We start from the raw sequence: 21617 nt of genomic DNA, 5'->3' as shown, positions 1-21617 counted from the left end.
CCCACTTGTGACATTCTATGGTATTCTATTTTGTGAAATTGCAGAATTTCAGCACTTGAACAGGGACAGATATCCCATGAAGGATTTTGCAAATCTTTTTGCTGAAATTCTGCAATTTCACAAATACATATTGTATTTTCAGAGGGGCTAAATATGCCATTTTCTACCATAGAATTTCACAAGTGGGGTGTCATTGGAAAGAGGAGGAAGTGTAGTTTAAGAATGTGGTGAAAGATCCCTTGCAAAATCCTTCATGGGATATCTGTCCCTGTTCAAGTGTTGAAATTCTGCAATTTCACAAAATATATACTATATTTTCAGAGGGGCTAAAAAGGCCATTTTCCACCATAGAATTTCACAAGTGGGGCGTCATTGGAAAGGGGAGATAGTGTAGTTTCAGAATGTGGTGAAAGATCCCTTGCAAAATCCTTCATGGGATATATGTCCCTGTTCAAGTGCTGAAATTCTGCAATTTCACAAATACATATTATATTTTCAGAGGGGCATTCTGTAGTTTTAGAATGTGTTGAAAAATCCGATGCAAAATTACATGTAGGCCGTAGGGAATACATTTACTGTAGAAAACCTTCAAAATCTGCTACCAACTACATACCCCCCCCCCCAGTGTAAAATGAACAAAAACATAACACAACATGTATCAAAAGATCCAGCACAGAAAATAAAGAAAAAACTACATAATCTGCCACCCTCTATATACCCCCCCTCTAAATTACCAAATTATTTAATAGAACACAAAAGGCAACATTTCTCAAAACATTCGGCAGTGGAGTCAACAGAAAAAAGATATACAGGCTTTTGAATGTCTGTGAACAATGCCTGTTCATCTGCAACAGGCACATGCCTGTGTTATCGCGGATTTGCGGTCAACACTGGCCCCTTGTGGACGAGGTAGAAAATTGCATTATTTAAGGTGGAACGGAAAATTAACTCCCCCGCGATCTGAAAGTGGTCTCCCCGCGGATCTAAAAGTGGTGCTAACTTCAGCCTCGTGCTACCTGCCTCAGCGGGTTATTTAGCATCGCAGGACTTCAGTCCAGGGGCGTCACTAGACCTTATTCACTGGGGCACGTGCCTTAGTAAAAGTCTCCAGTGCCCCAGTAAAGTTCTAGCGCTGCTCTCGCTGGAAACGGCATTCATGAGCGTATCTCCGTGCCTGCTTTAGTCATGACTCGAGCCTGTCACTTACCAGCCAATAAAAAACAAACAAGGAAAAAAAGAAAGGGGCCATAATAGCCAATCAGGAAATAGCACCTCTGTAGCTGGGTAAGATTGAACGCAACAACCAATGAAAATCATTCACATGATTCTTCCGAGTGTTTCGTTGTACTGCACACACATACACTGTGGATTGTGGAATCACTTTGAGCATAGAGTAAGTCGTCCCCTGTTTTAATGTTACAACAAATTCACAACTTGTTTGACAGAAAATATGACAAGTTGATCGATGTTAGAGAATGTTGCCCACATAATTAGCATCCGTGTTCTAATGCTTAGCGTCAAATTTGTAGCCTAAATTTAGCAACAGTTTACCAGCTTGTGCTCTCTCCCTGACACACACACTCACACCATGCGTAGGCTGCATGCACACATGCGGACAATTAATAATGATTTACGTATAGTGTAGAGAGTCCTGTAAAAGTAGCCTATACTGTTTGTGAAGCTGTCCTACTGTAAAACTAAACATAGCCTTCTGATAAACTATTCAGAGATGGACATCAGAAAATTCTTCCTGAACAGAGGCAGAGGGAGAGGAACAGTGAGGAGGGATGAGGAGGACGAGGGAGGTATGATAATTGCCTTCATTAACGGTAACATTAACATTTATGTTAAAGTGCTGTGATTTGATCAAGGGTTTAATGGCAAACTTAAATAAGTTTGCTGCATTTGCAAATGTAGCCTATAATAATCTACACAGACTCTGTGTAGATTATAGGATTTGGAAATTATCACCAAAAGTCAATATGAAGGCTTTAGTAGGCTAATTAAGATACAAAGAACTGCAGTATTGCCAGGATGACTATAGGACCCTTGCCTGGGAGGGAAGTATATCTCAATTTTGACTAAGCTTTCCCTTGTGTTAGTAGGAAAGCCTATTAAATTCATGTAGTGAGCATAGGCCTACTTATGCCTATGTGTTTGGATGTTGCTGGCTAGTGGTTCTTAGAACAATTGAGGGAGAGAGAGCTGGTCCTATAGTATGACAGTGACAATAATGATTTTGAAGCTTGTAGCCTACCCGTAGGCTAGCCATTTATTTCATATTGCGCGCACATTCTTTTTTTTAATGTATTGGGAGTTGGGGGCCTGTGCCCCAGCAAAGCTCTAGGTCTAGAATCACCCCTGCTTCAGTCTTCAGTCCAAGAAGAGTAAGACTGAATCAGGCCTGGGGTGGGTAATTGGGAGAATTCCCGGTGGCCGCTTCACTTTTGGGCCAGTCGAGGAAAGTCACGTTAGTCTATCTTTTCAGTAGGACACGCTCCGCATTCTGTGCATGACACCAATGCAATGCCTCTGCATGGGTTGTAGCCTACGCGAGGGAGTTCTCCCCTCCCAAAAAGAGTTGGTTGGGTCTTTTCCAAAAAGTTTTCTCAGATACGGATAGCCGAGTCGGCCCTACAGTAGACACAAGCGTCAGGATGGATGGATGGTAGAAAGAGGCCAGGAAAGACTGAGCAGCAGATCAAACCAGTCGACCACTGAAAATGATGAGCCCGAAATTAGTGATGAGAAGGCCATGACTACAGGGACAAGTGAGAGGATAAATTAAAGTTATTTAATGTAAGAAAGAGCAATTACCCTACATGATAAATATGCCTTGTTTGCTCAGAAGAGGGTGTAGTAAAGGAGTAGGCTAAATCACCAAACAACAATATAGCCTACCCATGCAAAAAACATGTAGCCTAAATATTAGTTCAATATGCCTGTTTGTGGAAGCGTGGGATAGGCTACATTTCAAAGGCTTTCTTTCTTTCTGTTTTTGTTAACTTGTGGAATATTTTTTGTTAACTTCTCAGTTGAAGTAAATTATTATAACCTTTACTGTACATATTTGTTGAACCATGGTACTAATAAAAACTACAGGATAGTAAGAGCTGAAATGTTGCTTCATTTATCCAATTTCCACCACTATGGAAAACGTTGGCCGGTCTTGGGCCTGAAACTCCCGGGCACTGAATTCTGTCAACTTTGAAAACCAGCTTCTTTTGAAGATGAACAGACACCTTTTTCAGTTTCAACTATGACTGGCATATTAGTAGCTGCTGGACATAGGTGGCCTGTGTGGGTGTGTGAGAGTGAGATGGTGACCTGGGGAGTAAGCCCTAGAAATGCTCATACCACATGACCAAAATGTTCTCCCTACCAGCAGGTCATTTTCTTTTTTGGAAGAAATAAGTTATTTATTTTTCATTTTTACCTGAAGTTCATACAAAAGTGGCATTTCTGTTTCTGTTTTTTTCCTTTGATGTCAGCTCTAAAAATATGCCGTTTGTTCTTTGAACTTAAGAGAATTGTGCCTGAAAAGTCCTAGAAAAGAATGTGATTTTGATTTGAGTGAGATTAAGAAGATATGGGAACCCTGAATATGCTTTATGCTTTACTATAAGTAAGAAAGCCAAAATAAAGTTCACAAAAGTTCAAAATAAAACCGCTTGCTTTTTACTTCAAATACTTAAGTACATTAAATATCAGAAAATTACTTTTGATACTTAAGTAAGGTATATATCAGATACTTTAAGACTTTTACTTAAGTAATATTCTAAAAGGTAACTTTCACTTCTACCAAAGTCTTTTTCTAGTACGATACTTGTACTTTTACTCAAGTATTGCTTTCTACTTTATACAACACTGCTGTTTTGTAAACATCAAACTGTCTATCCTGTCCACACAGAATAGCCCTTAGAGGCAATGGCAGCATTAAAGCTATCTTTATTCCCATGTTATATCGAGCATCTTGCTCTACTGTCCTTATTGCTTAGTTGTGTTTTTTATATTATATACTTTTTTCTGCTGTTAATGAATGTTGTGTGTGATGTCTGTATGCTACTGAGACCTTGAATTTCCCCTTGGGGATCAATAAAGTCTCTCTCTCTCTCTCTCTCTCTCTCTCTCTCACACACTCTCACACACACACACACACACACACACACACACAAACGTGGGCCTGTCTTTGGCCGGAAACTCCCGGGCTGAAAAGTGGCCCCATTTGATACACATCTGAACAATCCTGTTGGATCTCAAAATCCAGACATCTGTAGCTTTATTAAGATGTTAAATACTACATTTATCTTCAAAAAAATAATTATGAAAATTCCTCTTCGTTCTACTGTATGTTATTAAAAACATTAGTAAAAAATATTTGCAAATCAGAAACATTTGATAATTAGTACAAAATATATTCATGCACGGAATGGTTATGCTTACAGTAGTTGTCATTTCAACACATAAAAACATGTAGTCCTCAATAGGAAACTTCTTTATCATACTGCAATATAATTATAAAGACATTTATGATATTGGAGTGGTTACAGCCTGTGCTTTGATTTTGCTGTTTTGTAAACATCAAACTGTCTATCCTGTCCACACAGAATAGCCCTTAGAGGCAGTGGCAGCATTAAAGCTATCTTTATTCCCATGTTATATCGAGCATCTTGCAGCTGAGATCCCACAGGCGCTGAGCCAGACTGTCATCAGAGGCAAGTCTGGAGCAGGATGCTGGAGCACAGTCACTATGGAGAGATTCAGAGTTTGATATTAGTTAATAATGAGGAGAATTTAACATATTCTTTATTTATAATACCTTAACTCACACGCAACTACAGAGATGTTAAAATCTGAATTATGAACACATGGATTGGTTAACATGCCACAGAAGAGATCAAAGATTCTAGAACAGAGCTCTGTTCTAGAATCTTTGGAAGAGATTTAGACCTTGGAGTATACAATGATTACCGTTAGTTGTTATTCACAACAATATTTTGCTTTAATTCAATAGTTATATAAGGCATACAAATGAAACTCCTGTTAAAAGGAGACATTTTACTTAAGCAGAGTATGTACCTCCCAACACAAGTGTATTGTTTCTGTGCAACCTAGGGGATATGTTTAATTAATACCGGTAATGAAAAGGACAACCTTTTCCTTTGAGTGTAATTTCTTGAGGGCAAATGAAAAATTTCTTTTTCAGTTTTTTTATGCTAAATCTTTTATCAGTTTATTATTACAAAGTGCATTATACATTTCTAAAACAAATCATTCTAAAAAGGTAAGCAAAATCTCTGATCAAAAATCAACAAATGACTTGATACCATCATGATAGCCTATTACATTTCTCAATTAATTACAGAGCACAGAATCCCACTATACCTGTAGTATCCACCATTCTCTGTGGCCAACTCAGGGGCAACAGCACAGTAGATGGAGGTCTGTGCTCCCTGCACAGAGGTCTTAGTGAAGGGGCTGACCATCCACATAAGTGCCTGTTGTGCTTTGTTGAGGTGTCGCCAGAGATCTGTCTGTACCACTCCCGGGTGCAGGACATATGTTGTCACACCAGTGCCTAGAGCAGAAGAAGATGTCATTGTAACTTGTGGTGAGAGGAACTGGGTGAGAGGCTGGTGTTCTAGAAAGAATGTTAAAAGCCATGGGTAACACTAGCATCTGTTGACTAGCTGTCTTATGGCATTGAGGGCAAAGTTTACTTACTGAACAGCTATGTACCTGCTGGTCACCTAGGGACAGGTGACTATCAGAGTATAAAATCTTAATATTTAGCAAAGAAAAAAAATACCTTTATACTAGTATTAATATCATTATTTTTCAAGTCCTAAATGTTTAAATACATTTTGTAAGTCACAGAATGAATAAAAGCATCTGCTGAACACTCAACCTTGACCTTTAACCTCAAAAGCATTAAAAACAATGGCATCACTGCTCATCCACTACGCTACATTTTTGTATGATTAGTAACAAGTGTTTACCTATACTTTTTCTATACTCTCTTCTCTCACAGCAACACACCTATCACACAAATGGCCAAATAGTTTCTGCTCAAAACCACATTTTGTTCATGAAATACAAAGTACAAAAAATGCAAGCATATAACACCTGTATTAATATCTCTACACTGGTTACTCGCACCCCCCCCCCCCCCTCTCTCTCTCGCTCAAAGAATCATCTTTTTCCTTCATGGGATCTGTCAGTGGTTCTGGAGTCACTAGCAGCCCCCCTTTGAACTATAGAAAACATGAGTTGAAACCACTGACTCTCAAGACTGTTCTCTCACTCATGCTCATTTCTGCTAAACGGGTGGAAAAGCTACATGCTTTGTCGTCCATCCGACCTGTTTGCGATTGCATCCCCTGGCGGGACTTAGAGGACACTCCACCAGAGGCATGGCTACTTTTTGGGCACTGTCCAGGAGAATATCAGTTCCTGATATTTGCGTTGAAGCTGGGGCGGTGGTACTGTAGTGTAGTGGGTAAGGAGCTGGTCTAGCATGCAGTAGCATGAAAAAATTGAGGGTTCAATTCCTGGCTTCCACCGTTGTGCCCTTGAGCAAGGTCCCCAAGTTGCTCCGGGGACAAAGGCACTTGTAATGTTGACATATATAAATCACTTTGGATAGAAGCGTCTACTACATTAGTAAATGTAATGCAGCTAGCTGGGAAAAAACTCATACATTCGTGAGGTTTTATCGAATAGACATTACTGCTCCCTCACAGTACTCTGCAGTACGCGTTAGTGCTTTGCAAGAACTGAGCTTGCCACTGTTGCAACTTCTTGCAACTGCTTCTTGTGACTTCTGTGTCTGTCTGGACTTGCAATCCGGAGCATGCAATCCGGGACTGGGCCATATGTCCTAGTGAGATATCGAACAAATGTTTGTAAGAGAATGTCTGGTTACTTAACGCAACCTTGGTTCTCTGAGAGAAGTATCTCACCACACTTCCCCTCCTTGCCATCACGCACAAGGAAGAGGGTATTCTTAAAGGAACACGGCAACCTTTTGGGAAATTAGCTTATTCACCGTCTCCCCCAGAGTTAGATAAGATGGTAATACAGGTATCTTGTCTCTGTGCATGCAGTAACTCAGTCTGACGCACCCACCGTTAACATAGCTTAGCATAGCTCATTGAGGTGGGCAGAACCAACATGTGAATAAGACGATGTTGGAGTTCCTTTGTCACTTTTGGGAGCTAGGCTAGTTGGTTCTGCCCATTTCAATGAGCTACGCTAAGCTAGGCTAGACTGCATCAGACTGAGTTACTGCACGCACAGAAGAAATACAGACAAAGGCCACTCCAGAATCTGCCTTTACGCAGTTAGCAAATGTTTCAGAGCTCATAGCTTTCAGAAAGAACTTCTGAATGCTCTGATTGTACAATGCCTGTCAGATAACTACAACTGAATTTTGGTCATATGACAGTCAGTCACAATACACTAGTCATCAGTTTATATTTCTCACATGTTTAGACCATTTCTCTGTTGCTCAATTTCTGACCTGTGAGCTTCTTGGCCAGTGAGCGTGTGAACAGGACATTGGCCAGCTTGCTCTGGCTATAGGCTGCCCTCTTGTCATAGCTCTTCTCACTATTGATGTCCTCGAGGTTGATTGTGCCCCATGAATGGGCCATGGAAGAGACAGTGACAATCCTGGCGGGGGCAGATTTTTTTATCAAGTCGAGGAGCAGGTAGGTCAAAAGGAAATGTCCTGCAAGGTAAGAGCCATAGAAGAGGGATTTGTTTTATTATCACACTTTAGCAAGCTATGCCTAAGTGACTGAGGTATAATGAAAAACTCTGATAACATGCCCCTGCTACACTTTTAGAAGCTGTGATTCCTACTAAGTATATACAGCCAACCTAACCAATGTATGCTAATAAAATTTGCCTAAAAATTTGCCTACCAAAGTGATTCACACCGATCTGCATCTCAAAGCCATCTGCTGTTTTACCATATGGACACACCATCACTCCAGCATTGTTGATTAGAATGTTCAGTTGCTTCTCCTCTGAAAATGAAGATGTAAAACCCAAGTTAATGAAAAAACACACTTACTGCAATTGCATAAGACCACCCATACGTCATTCTTCTTTTGGCCTACCTTTTTTGATCAACTCTGCAAACTCCTGAATTGATTTTGTATCTGACAGATCTAGTTTCTGTATCACCACATTTTGGTTTCCAGAAGCTTCCGTAACCTCTTTCAGTGCACCACTGGCTTTTTCCATGTCTCGACATGCCATGATGATCCTTGCACCTGCAAAAAAACAAAAAATCTGAGCAAACAGTTGTTGAATTCTTCAAAATGAAAAGTCTCCTTAATTTGAGACCATACTGCAGATTTTCTTTGTTATTACCAATGATCATTGAAATCATTCACTTTGCCAAAGTTGGTTTTTGACCTACTGTAACATTGAGTTTGAAGAACAGAATCAAATGTCAATTATGAGACTGGAGGGCAAACGAAGGTGTGGAATAGAGGGTGGAGACATTAAAAACTAATAATTCAATAATCATTCACTTGGAAGTTGAAATTTTCCAGGATAGTTGCCAGAGATTGCAGGGTCCACACAATGTTGCCTGGGCTGTGGTTGTAAGGTTACCAAAATTATATTTGCGCACATTAAATGTATAAAATCCCAATAATACACCCAACTGGATAATCAAAAATCTATATAATCTAAATTAAAACATATTTTTATTCCACAATTAAATTAATGTAGCTATGTATTACCTCTGAACTCTGAACATATAAGTTTGTAATTAATCACTTTATTATTTTTTGTGTGTGTACAGTATGCGGGTAGGAGTTCGGGAGCAAATAATGGAGCAAAAGTTGAGTCAAAACACACCCTGAAAGAAAATAAAGCCTAGTCACCCAGGTTTACTTACCCCTTTTAGCCAGATCAATAGCAGTTTCTTTCCCGATCCCAGTATTGGCTCCAGTGATGACAACTGTTTTGTCATCAAGTCTGACATCAGACGACCATGCACGGCGAAATGCATTTCTAAAAACACAGATTAACAAATATAGAGCTGGTAAGTCCCGCCCTTTCCATTATCCCCGCTGGACCTCTAGATTGAAAAATCGTTAATGCAAGTGAATGTGAGAAAATAATTATTTTCTGGTCCCGTTTGAATTTTGCCATAAATGTGAACATATGTTGTCTGTGAATTTTTAATATAAATTTTCGTGTAACTTGAACCCATTAATCAGCAAGTTTAATTTAATCTTTTTTGTTTTTTTTATGTTGACCCGAAATCCTAGCCTGGCGGGCCATCATATCATTGAAATGTATAGTCTGGAATCGAGCCATTCACCTCGCTTAATCCAAGGGGCGGGCAGAGAATTGTCTTTCAAACTGCCTAGGCATGCAATAGGCCAGCGCTACGACCAACCGTATCCGGTCGGCAAAACGGCAAATACATCCTTCTTCGAAAGGAATGACTTAAGTGCATTGTGTTGCTCAACTTTCAAAGAAAAGCACAAGTCCAACTCCTCCAAAGTTGACGCCAACGCCGATTCAAACAACTGCTCTTCGCCATAGCCACCTTTCTTGTTGTTCACCGTCGCAGGACTGTCGCCATCCTGTTAAGCCCGCCTTAAGACTCTCTAACAAAATAGAGCGCTGTGATTGGATGACGTCCACGGCTTCAGCCAATAGAAATCCCTATGGTTTGATACTAGACGTACAGGCTGAGCAAATTAATTTGCCGCCGCTAGGGTGCGTCTAGATTTCTAGGCTACCGAAATCCTGGAAACCCAGGAATATCACGTTGTTGGGCAGTGAATGCATGTAGGCTTAACTAGATTGTGGTGGATCAATCATATTGCCTTCTTAAATCGTAAAATATTCTGTGGCCTCAGTTCACTGTTAAATGGGCCTAGCCTACCCTATGCTTGCTCAAAATATATGCTTTGTCTAGTAGAGGTGCTTCAAATTGGCGCTTAAAATCGCCTGTCTCAGAATATATAGAAGAGGTCCAGGGCAATTCCGCGCAAAACTGTCTCATCCATATTTAGTTGGCGTTACGGACGTGACAGTTTTGTGTGGTATTGCCCCCGTATCGTTATATAAAGCTCTGTTCTCGCTGTCTAGCTTTCTCCTCTTTGAGCAATCGATGATTTGAAAATAACTTACTTATCGTTAACTTAGATATCCATCTGGGGCCGGTTCCCCGAAAACGCTCACTTGTAGCGCGCTAAGAAGACTCAAAAGATATATCTTACCAAAGTTGTTTATGTTCCTAAGTGTGTTCCCCGAAGTGTCCCTTAGGAAGCTTCTTAACACGCTGCCTCTTACGTTCGACGTTACAAAGGCGCTGTCCCAAGTGAAGGTGCTGAATTAGTTGACATCGATTGCTCAGGAATCGATTTTCTACTTCACGTGAAGGTGCATGACGGCGTTAAGAAACACAACACGTTCTATGCAAATAAAACATTCCTCAAATTATTCCAGTAACATTTATTTTAACATAGTTCAAGTAATCAGTAAAATATAAACTATTAACTAAATTATCAAATTGTCAGTAATATGTTCACACAATATGTTGTGACTGGTAGACTAACCGGGTAGGCCTATCCCTCGCTAATCATCCACCCTCCTTATCCCGTTGTGCCACTTGTGCCGCTTCTTGACATGGGTTTAACAACTTCTTAAAATGATGTAATACACTTTTATATGAATGGTAAGGTACCTTACAATTATAATTGATTGGCAAGCAGCTGCAGTTACTTCTGTTTAATGCGGTATTGATAGATAGATAGATACTTTATTGATCCCCAGGGGAAATTCAAGGTTCAAATTTAAAAAATGCCATTGGTTAATGTTTTCAATAAAAAGCAACCTATCTACAATGAACAGAGAGAGATTTAGATACAGTATGGTGGGGAAGCAACGTAAAAAAAAGGGCACCAAGCTTCTCGTCAGTGGAACTTGAAGTTTTGCTGGACGAGGTGAGCTTGCGCAAGGTGACACCGTTTTCCAGCTTTCGGAATAACTTGTGCAACAGCAACAAAAAAGAGCTATGGAGCGACATGGACTACACAGCGTTTTTGATTCAATACAAGGACACGTTGGATCGCTGCCATAGGCCTAGGTGGTCGCTTACTGGACACCACCATGCTTACCCATTTATAGATCTTAGCCATTTAGAGGCAAATTCTTTGCCAGCTTTTAATTATCAAAAGTGATTGCCAATTTGAACGCTTTAATGACATTACTAAATAGCCTAGGCTAATTACCACCATATACCAAATAAAGTAAACTTCATAAATAGGCCTGCATCCATTGCGAACATATTTTATTAGTCTTAAAATGTCCATAAGATAAAATCATCGTTGAGACACAACATTGTCAACATACTGTCGGCCTACCATAGTTTGACTTGTACTGAGCTGCGCTGATTTCTAAAGACTGCTGCACAGTGGCGGCGACTAGCGTCTTGAGAGCTCAAACAACGCTAAGAGAGAGCTTACGAATGGTCCAGACCAACCTTACGAACGTCTGACTTACAGAAGATATTAGGGGTGTAAAGATTAACCGATACGTATCGGTATCCGTTTTTAACGTGTAAGATACGGCTACATCGATACGTGAAGCCCCGTATCGGAATAAAACTGAAATGAACCGGTCGCTATATCGATTTACTTGTTACGAATCAGTTCACAACCTTTTCTGCTCGCTCAGACTCTCATTTACGTTCCAAGCAGCGTGTTCATCCCACGTCCGGTTTTGAAACTATACGTGGCACGGAATTGTGGGTAATGCAGTTTGTTTTTGGCTACATTCATTGCCCAAAGTTGTCAAATGACCTCATTACCCATACATCTACTGCAATTTAAGCACGTGACAACTCGCACTCGGACGTGTTTTACAGTTTTTACTCTTTTGTTTTTCAAAATCCAGCGCGAAATTAAACACTAAACAGCAACGATAGTCTGTAGAGTATAGCCTTACGTTTGATGAAGGGATTTCCTTAATGTTAAATAATAATTTGGCCCTTGCTAAAACGATGCACAAATTATTAGCCAATTATTTTGTTCATATTCACTCAGACTTGTGGCATTATAGGTTTCTGCATTAGGTCTACCGTTGGAACAAAATAAACCCAGAGAGTTCATTGATATGTAGGCCTATTTTATTCTTGTAGGCTATATGAGAAAAGGCCAAGAGTGTCTTAAGCACTGTTTTATTTCGGTATTGTCTTACCTCAACAAGGCTACAGCTCCATGAAAACAATCAGATATAACTCTATAAAATCTATAAAGTCTATAAAACAAATATGTTGTATTTGGCTGCTGTGTTTGACTGAAATGTAGACTATTCTTTCTTCATTTCAATACAAACCTCAGTTTAGATAATCATATTCACACATTTTTTTGCCTAATTGACAACCATGACCATGATAACTGATAATATAAAATGAATGTGCACCTTGAGCAAATGATAAAAAATCTTTCAGAATGCTTTCCATTCTTGAACTGCATCGAATCGCATCGCATCGAATCGTACTGAATCTTTTTTTATGAACATGTATCTTTTTTTGTATCGAATCGTGCCCATGTATCTAGATGCGAATCGTATCGTCTTTTACATGAGAGATTCACACCCCTAGAAGATATACTTAGCGTACGAACGTGTCGGGAATCGTGCCATAACGTTAAGAGATAGGTTAAGGAATAGGTTAAGAACTACTTAGCGATAAGAACGTTTTGGGGAACCGGCCCCTGATTGTTTCTCGTCCCGTATCCTCTCCTCGCTCGTTTCAGGCTATCAGTCTCTTCTCCATAGTAGCCTACTTTACTCACTGACTCGACTTTATCAGAATTCACAGATTTCACTGGCTGAGTAGCAGCAAGCGAAATGATGGTTCCTGAAGCTCCTGAAGTAAATGCTGTTATCCTAACCAACGAAACATTTAGCGCAGCTTTGAAATCTTACGTGAAAATCTAAATTAGGCTATTATGGTCTGGGTCCGGATAGGATCACGTCACGGTCCGGACTCGGACCGCGGTCCGCCATTTGGTGATGGCTGGCCTAGGATGACCAATTTTTTCTGTATGTTTGCCTCCAAGGGTCATGTTAACCCATTCCATGTGCACACATGTGCATAAACAGATACACACGCACACACATACATTCACAGTAATCATACGTATGACACATACTCACACAGTAGACATATGTACGCATGCATGCACAGACGCAGACAAACACACAAGCACGCACACACACACACACACACACACCCACACACATAAACATAAACGTGTGCACGCACACATGCACACAATTCAAGAATTTCTCAGAATTATGAACAGGCAAGATGGGGGTGGGGTTGTATAAAATGAATTTTACATGTGAAATCTATGAACTAATCATGTTTTGGTACTTGTTGTCTAGCAGATACCAGTGAGAATTGAGTGTGGATAATGCAATTTAGTGAGACAGTTAGAATCATATAGGCCTTTCAGCATGATTTAATTTTGTGGAAAAAATGTGCTGGACTGGGCGGCGGTCATATTTTGTACCGCTCTGCGGTACATCTAGTTGCTTAAATGTTGACCGAAATTTTAAAGCCAAAAGTTAGCCTGCAAACCTTGATGTGAAGAGAGGCTAGCTTAAAGATAATGTTCCTACGTCAATAATGAAACAAAACACATTTGGCTAGCCTATTGTAGTAGGGCAACTTTAGATGATAGGTTGGTTGTCAACAGGTTTTTATTATGTTTATAATGCTATATTTTTCAAACCTGATTGCGTTAGCTTACTAGCTTACTTTAGCTAGTCAGCTCATTCACATACATAGTGTTAACGTTAGACATGCTATGAGGGGGAACACGAACTTTATCTTGATAAAATACATTTCATACAGCATGATAACTCTATATTCAGATGTGCTGGTTATCAATGGGTTTGTGATTAATGCTCTTCAGGTGAAAAATGGAGGAAATGAATGTGATTATTGTCTTTAAACCTGATATAGATTAGCTTGCTAGATGGCGAGTTTTATGGCGTTATGAACTGAACCGTGGGCTGAACGTGACATGAAGTAGGCTAGTGTCCACGACTCGTGAACGAGGGGATTTCAGTTATGAATTTCAGGGGAAGCAGTAGGAGCAAAACCTAGACTATTATAAGTTATTGTTGTTGTTACTGGTGCGTGGCTCTTGTGTCCCTTGCCAGCCCAGCCCAGTCCTGTCCTGTGCCACTATCACTGTTCCAAACGGGACAGTGGCACAAGGCGAGTGTGGCACGAGCGTGGTCGTGGGACAGTATAGCGTCTGTATAGTAGCCTACAGTAGGAGTTTTTGCTCCAACTGATGATCGGTTTCAGTTCATTTAGTTTTCAGTAATTTTACATTTCGTGTTGGTGTTCTTGGTGTAATAATTTTGATTGCTTTATCTTGCCAAGTAATTTTCCAAATACATAGTGAAGTTTGCATGGAAGAGAGTGACAGCATTGGCTACCATTAGGTCAGTGATCTTTGTAAGTAGGCTAGGACAAATGTCTTTTTTTGGATAACTGAAAAGTGTAGTCAGGTTAATAGGGCATAGATCACTCTGAAAGTAATCCCCAACAAAATCATTCCTTATGTTGTTATAGTTTTTGTGTGGACCTGCTTTGTTCTCTCCCTCCATTCTCCACTGTGCCTGTTCTGCTTATCCAGGACCAAGGATTTAGAGGACAAGAAGGGTGTGCGATATATGACCGGAATGGTCAGATAAGATCATTTTTTATGTTTGAGGTCCACACAATGGGGCCCTTACACAAATGGAGTTGTGTTGATCCAGCATCTTCCACACCTCCCATAACACTCCCGACTCCAGCCAAATGTTGCATCCTCCTTACCATGTCCCTCTTATAGGTGTACAGAGTATACGGAGGGCTACCCATCCCTTCCACATTGGGTCTTTTGTGTAGTTCACACACAAGTGTTGTTCAAACTTTGGAAACTGAAATCTTTTTATTTTTTGGAAACCTAAATGAGTGTCAGACCTCCTTTTTATGTTGCAGTGTCACCATACCTTCCTCCCAGTCTTTTTTGCATTTGTTCCTGTTATTGTTTTAAACACACATTGAAAACCTAATAAAAATTCTATTGAAAACCTAACATGTATCAGTCATCCTTTTCATGCTGTAGTCTCACCAGCTGGCTGAAATATAAGTTATACGTATTTTATTGAAATAGTTGATTGCTTATTGAGTTACAAGTGTGAAATTGAAAAAGTGGGTGTCTTATCTTGCAGTATTAATCAAATTTTTCACATATAAGTTGTTATTGATTCTTATTTAGCCTATGTGTTTTTGACATGTTTATGGCTTAGTCTTAAAATGTTACCAAGGCTGTGTGGTGGCCACCTATATGCTATTTCTCTAAAAGAACTGAACAGATTTACCGCATTGATCAAACTTTTTAAAATGTTGTTATGCTACTGAATTGCATTCATATATTTATATATTTGATAGACGTTTATTGCTAGTCTTACAATGATCAAAGTTGTGAGGTAGATTTGGGGGGGGGGGCATCTTCATCTCATCAAACGAACTGAAAAGGACACTGGATCTAATGTCCACACACAAAAAGGATACAAAATGCATAGCCTACGTTTTGACAATGTAAGTAAAGTATATGTAGCGTGATACAGGCAAATGTAGGAATCCAATAACAGCTCATGTCCAGCAAGAAAACAAACGTGCAATGTTAGAACTACCAAAGAACATATTTTAGATCGATGTTGCAAACTAATTATACTCGCAATATATAAATGACACTATAATGTAAGCATGCTAACACGTAATAACACTCGTTTTTGGTTTGTTGTAATGTTTCCCGTTCAATAAGGCACTCGCTGCTGTCTATGCCATTGAAATAACACGACACGCAAAGAGCTGTTTGGAACTTCAAAGAGTGTCGCAACTCTCTTTTTCTATGGCTCTGGGTTAACCCTGGCTCAACAAATCAACTTCATAATCAGCATCGTAGTACCGATTAACACCACTTAAGATAACCAGGTTTTGTCAACCCTGGTTTAACAAAGTAACCCTGGGTTACATCTGGGTAGGTTAATCTCCCTTTGTAGTACAGAGGGGTATTCCAGAAAGGAGGTTTAACAAACACTGAGATAAAACTTAACCTCTGGGTTGTCTGAACCTGTGGCGACTAAACCCGAGCTTTCGGTTCCAAAACACCGGTTACCAGTTAGTTCAATCAACCCTGTGTTAGATAACAGAGTTGTGCGAGTTCACGGCAAACTTATAAAGGCATCATCTATTGAGAGTCGAAACCATGAGTGAAACCGGCGAAAGGAATTGAGCACCGTATTTTTTAGAGGCGGAGTAGTCGAGGCTTACGAGGAGGAGAGAACTGTAATAACAAAAAAAGAGCAATACTTAAGCGCCTGCGTCCGAGACCTTGCTTGGCAGAGAATAGCCTAACTGACCGTGTAAATGCGTATGTTTAAGATAGCCTATTTAATGTCAAAAGAACAATTAAATAATTCACTGGACATCACGTATTGTATTGACTGCTTTGAATGATGCTTTCTTAAACTAGCCTAGTTGTCACAGATTGAGTGGGCCATAGAATTCTTTGAGAATCCCAAATGTAATTTTCTATTTTAACGCGGGTCCTGCAACTGTGGGCCAAGTTAAACTTTTGCGCTCCATCATCGGAAGGGTGAATGTCGGAAGGCATGGGTAGCCTATTGGACACATTTCGGTGCACATTTGGAAAATTTAATAAGTGATGCTGACCTGCCAGTTGGTGAAACTACACTTTAATGATCCTCGTGGGTTTGTGTCCAGGAAAACGAATGAAGTTGCGCAGGAACTGCTTTAGCGCAAGGCAAACTTTACGCACTGACCGACAGCTTGCCGATATGCTCTGCGTCTCCAACACTACAAAAACTCCCAGTCGGAGAGCGTGTGTAGCCTATTAAAAAAAACATTTTATCCCAAATGCCATCAGCATTCTTAACCAAACTTAGTGACAACATGCATACCCGGCTGAGCTGTACAGCTATTTAAACTTATTTATTAATTTTCTATAGGCTATGTTTCCTAACTCTGGGTTAACATACCCAGTTAAGCCAGTAAACCTGCTTTCTGGAATACCCCCCAGGCCCCTAATCTTGAGAATAAAACACTGATACATTTGTACCGCTGTTACAATTGTACCTCTCCCCTACGCATTATAGGCTACCCCAGTAGTACTGTTAGCCTGCAGCGAGAGTCTAACCTCCGTGTTTTGAGTCGAGGAAATGCTTTTATAGATTTAAGCATTCTTTCTAGAGATTATGTTGATAAATATAACTTGGACAGTAGGAAACAAGGTAGGCCCCACGGACATGCTTGAGAAGACCCAAGTACCCCTGGCTGCAGCATGCAGATCGGGGCTGGGCTCAATGTGAGGCGGAGCGCAACGTTGAGCTCAGCCCAAAATCAGCTCGTCATTGGGCTCGTCATTCCCCGTCCTCTCTGTGTCCGTCTATTTATCCGGACTCTGAGTTCAATTTTTCTCAAGGAACAATGCTTCATAAAAGCGTATCCTCCTTGAACTACTGCCCACGTTAATCATGTCTTCTAGAATCTGTACACCATCAGCGTTTCTTGGGTAATCTAAGTAGGCTACGCTATAAAGATCATTACATCCAGTCTGCCTAAACATAGGCCTATGGCAATAACATTATCAGTGCATTTTATCTCTAGCCTATCGGTATTTTCTTTAATAGTTTAGTAGCCTGTGCGAGTCCCAAAGGGAACATGCAACAATAATATAATATAATAACATAATATTGGTCTCTATATAGCCTAGCCTATTGTTTATGTGCATGTTTTTCATTAACAGCAGCATGTACATTTGTTACAACCTTGACGCAGCCATAAAAATGTGCGGTACAGTTGTAACAGTATAGGGTCATGAATGTAAGTTCTAAAATCGTGAATCCTGCTGGCTTAAACAAAGAGCTTTTGTTTTCATATAAAATCAACAAAAAAGTCCAAATGTATAACTGTTAAAGCTAATTTATTGCATTAGCCATTGCAAACCATATGTCACAGTGTTATGATAGCCTTTATTTTGGTCCACTTGATAAAACCAGTAAATATAGTTTATAAACTGCTTATTTCTTACATGTCTGAAACATTTGGTCCAACAGTGATATTTCAAGTTGATCCGTTAACTTTAATTGGGTGTGATCGCGGCACAAAAATCTAAATCCATAACTTGAAATCAGAAGTGTTGCGCGAAAAAATCAGTTAATTTTGCCATAGAGACGGGTTACAATTGACCCGCACAGGTCATGTTTTTATTTTCATTTAATTGCATTTGCTATGACTATATAAATGGCACTCATGTTAACTTGAAACAGAGGGACTGAAGATATGAATGACATGTGATTAAAGTGCACATGCACAAATTTCACGAAGCAAACTTAAACAAACAGTTGCGGTTTAAAAAAAAAAATCATGATGCTTGAAATTTGCACCTTCTCTGGTCGTATTAAGTAGACCATTCATGTTTGTAAGAATTACATGCTATGATCTTTCCGTAGCTACACCATATCTTGAGAATAAAACATTGTTGCATTTGTACAGCTGTTACAATTGTAGGCTACCAGCTCCCTTACGCATTATAGACCGTGTAGGCCTAACAAGCGTCTAACCTCCGTGTTTTTTTCTCTTGAAGTTGAGAAAATGCTTTTATAGATTTAAGCATTCTTCTTAGAGATTATGTTGAGAAATATAACTTGTAGGAAACCAGGTAGGCCCATGGAGGTATTATATATAACTGGAGAGAGTGACTAAGTCCCGCCCCCATTCATTTCAATGGCCCATGCTAGGCTAGCTACTTCAGCAAAAAAAGCATGAAATTGACCGCAGCCATCTTTACGAAAATGGCGTTTCATGGGTGTTCGTTTCCGGCACCAGCTAGAATTAGCCTATTAGATTCCACGTTACAGACGAAGACAACGTAAGGTACAGCGGTATGTCGTTGATGAAGATTGGCCATTCCCTCAGAGGAAAAGAAGTTGTCCGGGAACGCGCTTCACCTCGTTATAAGCGCAAATTCATTTAATTGGTTGGGGACATTTTGGGAATGGTGGTAAAGTTTGCCCTGTCTCTGAAGTCCTAGGTTATTTAATGTGATGTTCATATGTGATAATAAACTATGCGAATCAATATTGTGTCACTTTAGGCTTCACAAATAATGATCCCTAAATACTATATTTGGACAGGTTGTAGGCATATTACGCATAGGCTATCCAACGAAAATGACTATTAATTAAGTAGACATGAAACGTGTGGATAGCTGGGATTTTTGCTGCACCCAGTGTGAATTTGCAGCTTGTTAAGCCTAGGCTACATTTGCAGGCAGACGGAATGAAGCCAATGCAAGTTAAACTTCCGATAGAAGCGCACATCCCTCGGGTATTGTGGTTCGAGCAGGCATAGAGTCTGCAACTGTTGTTGGACATTTGGCTTTTGCCTCGACTGGCAGCCTGAACATTTAAATCAAATGCATAGCCTAATCATGTCAATGTTGCAAGAAAGCAAACGAAATAAGTCATTGACATTTGTTTCGTTTTAAATCACTTGGGGAGACATAGGTTACATGATCCAGACGTTGCGTTCTACAGAACTACAGCCAGTGCGTTTTAAAATAGTCTTCATACACAACGCAATGAGTAGGCTAATAATTGGATATAGGTCATTGCTATGCATCTGCCAAAGTGTATGGTCATAGTCAGTTACTTTAAGGTAATTGGCACCCCGCATATACGGCAAATAATAGCCTAATATGACAACATTAACATTTTTCTTTTATTTACCACAAAGTCGGGTAATACAGCCTAAACCATGTAGGCATTAAGTCAAGTATCAGTAGCTTATTCCAAGTAGTTAGTTGTTTTATTTGTCGTCTTCCAGAAATGCAAACCAACATGGACGCGCGAGGACGCTTGTGCCCAACACTAAACTCGTGCATGAGCTGTCATCTACCAATCAGCATGTAAAAACTGGTGCCAGAAGTTGCAACCATGTAACGCCATGTTTTCAAAAATGTCGGCGGCCAAATGCCATGCTAAGTGGCTGAAGCTAACCCTTCAAATCCTGACCCCCTGGGTAGGCCCTATGGACATGGTCAGCGTGAGAAGACGTGCTGAAGGTGGGATGAGCTCAACGTTGCGCTCCGCCCCACATTGAGCCCAGCCCCGATCTGCAAGCTGCAGCCAGGGGCTTCTCAATAAATGTGAGTGAAGCTAGGCGGAGCTAAGCGGAACGAAATTCATCTGGCGAGAGTCAGGTTAATTCTGCTCCATGGTCACACCCCACAGTGACTTGGCTATTTGTCAATCATGACTTTACAGATTCTTGTCATTCGCAGGTCTACTACCATTCATAGCATAAATCTGGTCATTTATTGTCTGGCTGGTAAATTTCTGCCAGACATGCAGTAAACGTGCAGTCAGTCAATCTGTTTAAGACATCATCATGATTTTAGTACACCACTTCACTTCACTTTACTTCTACTAGCCTATGATTAAAAAGCTAGTCGCATAGAAAAAAAGAAAACAATTCTAGCCTACCTTATGCTTTGCATGCTAGCAATGTAGATTGATACTGCGAATAGTCACAGCCTCTTCCAAATTCCTCACAAAATCATGGATACGGTGAAACAATGTGGACTTCCAGCAGGTTCAAACTAAGCACACTGCTTTCCAACCAGTTTCCAACTAAGTCTATGCGGAAGTAAACATACGCTACGTCAGATTTTATGATTGGATACATTGTTTCTGACGTTCACACTGGACACACTCGCCACAGACATAGGCCTACCAAAGAGTAGGCCGATACATCAACATATTTTGATAATCAACATATTTTGATAATCATGTTTTGTTTGTTTGTTTTAAATAGTTTATTATTGATTTCGCAAAGTCTACTTTGGTACTGAAATATTGGTAGGCATGCTGGCACATGCTGACATATAGGCAAACGAAAGCAGATTAAATATATTTGTGATAAACATTTGTTATCAATTGACCGAGCTTTAATTAGTACTGTAGCCTATTAATAATGTGAATGGTCAACTCAAATGAACACGGAAAGAAGTCCGAGTGAAGTAGATCCTAGGTGCTATTGTGCCACAAGATGGCAGCATAGCCTACGCGTGTATTTTTAAAAGCAGTGATGATGGATATGCCCTTCTAATTTGGGAACTGTTTTGACGAACATCCTTTCATGCAGCAAATGTCGGTTTACAATTGCAATTTAGTGACTTAATGTAATAAACCAGTGGTCAATTGTCATTTTGATAGAGCTTGTAGGCTAGCACAGACAGCCCTTCCCTAAATAGACCTTAGTTCAACTGAGGTCATTTATGACTTTACGTGATTATTATTGTGTTTTTGTAATCTGCCCAGCAGGTAGTAATCCTCATCATTGCCCCCTACAGTAACTGTATAACTGTCAGAGTCACAGTAATACACACACACGCACGCGTACGCACGCACATACACGCGCGCGCGCGCTTACACGCACGCACGCACACACACACACACACACACACGCACACAGTGTATAG

At 40.1% G+C, this 21617-nt stretch overlaps 1 protein-coding gene across 1 annotated transcript; it reads right to left on the bottom strand.

Annotated features, from left to right (window-relative positions):
* Positions 1–4262: 4262 nt before the first annotated feature.
* Positions 4263–20765, bottom strand: LOC143131252 (retinol dehydrogenase 12-like). Its single transcript, XM_076290752.1, has 7 exons — positions 20620–20765; positions 8918–9033; positions 8127–8282; positions 7929–8033; positions 7523–7732; positions 5386–5578; positions 4263–4748 (listed from the first exon to the last, which is right to left on the bottom strand). Exons 1-7 carry the CDS (start codon positions 20631–20633, stop codon positions 4646–4648), a joined length of 897 nt encoding a protein of 298 aa, XP_076146867.1. The 5' UTR covers positions 20634–20765; the 3' UTR covers positions 4263–4645.
* Positions 20766–21617: the final 852 nt, after the last annotated feature.

The sequence above is a fragment of the Alosa pseudoharengus genome, unplaced genomic scaffold (assembly GCF_046254945.1).
Source record: "Alosa pseudoharengus isolate Yale_2024_CS ecotype anadromous, Long Island Sound unplaced genomic scaffold, YU_APseudo_1.1 YU_APseudo_1.1_scf_18, whole genome shotgun sequence".
NCBI lineage: Eukaryota > Metazoa > Chordata > Actinopteri > Clupeiformes > Clupeidae > Alosa > Alosa pseudoharengus.
This window is presented reverse-complemented; position numbering and strand designations above follow the sequence as displayed.

Bases quoted from the DNA above. Each gene is read 5' to 3' on its own strand.
- LOC143131252 (XM_076290752.1), bottom strand. The intron at 8,283-8,917 runs GTAAGTAAACCT...GTTTTTTTGCAG, and splicing joins TATTGATCTGGCTAAAAGGG to GTGCAAGGATCATCATGGCA. The intron at 4,749-5,385 runs GTATAGTGGGAT...ATCTCTCCATAG, and splicing joins GAGAATGGTGGATACTACAG to TGACTGTGCTCCAGCATCCT.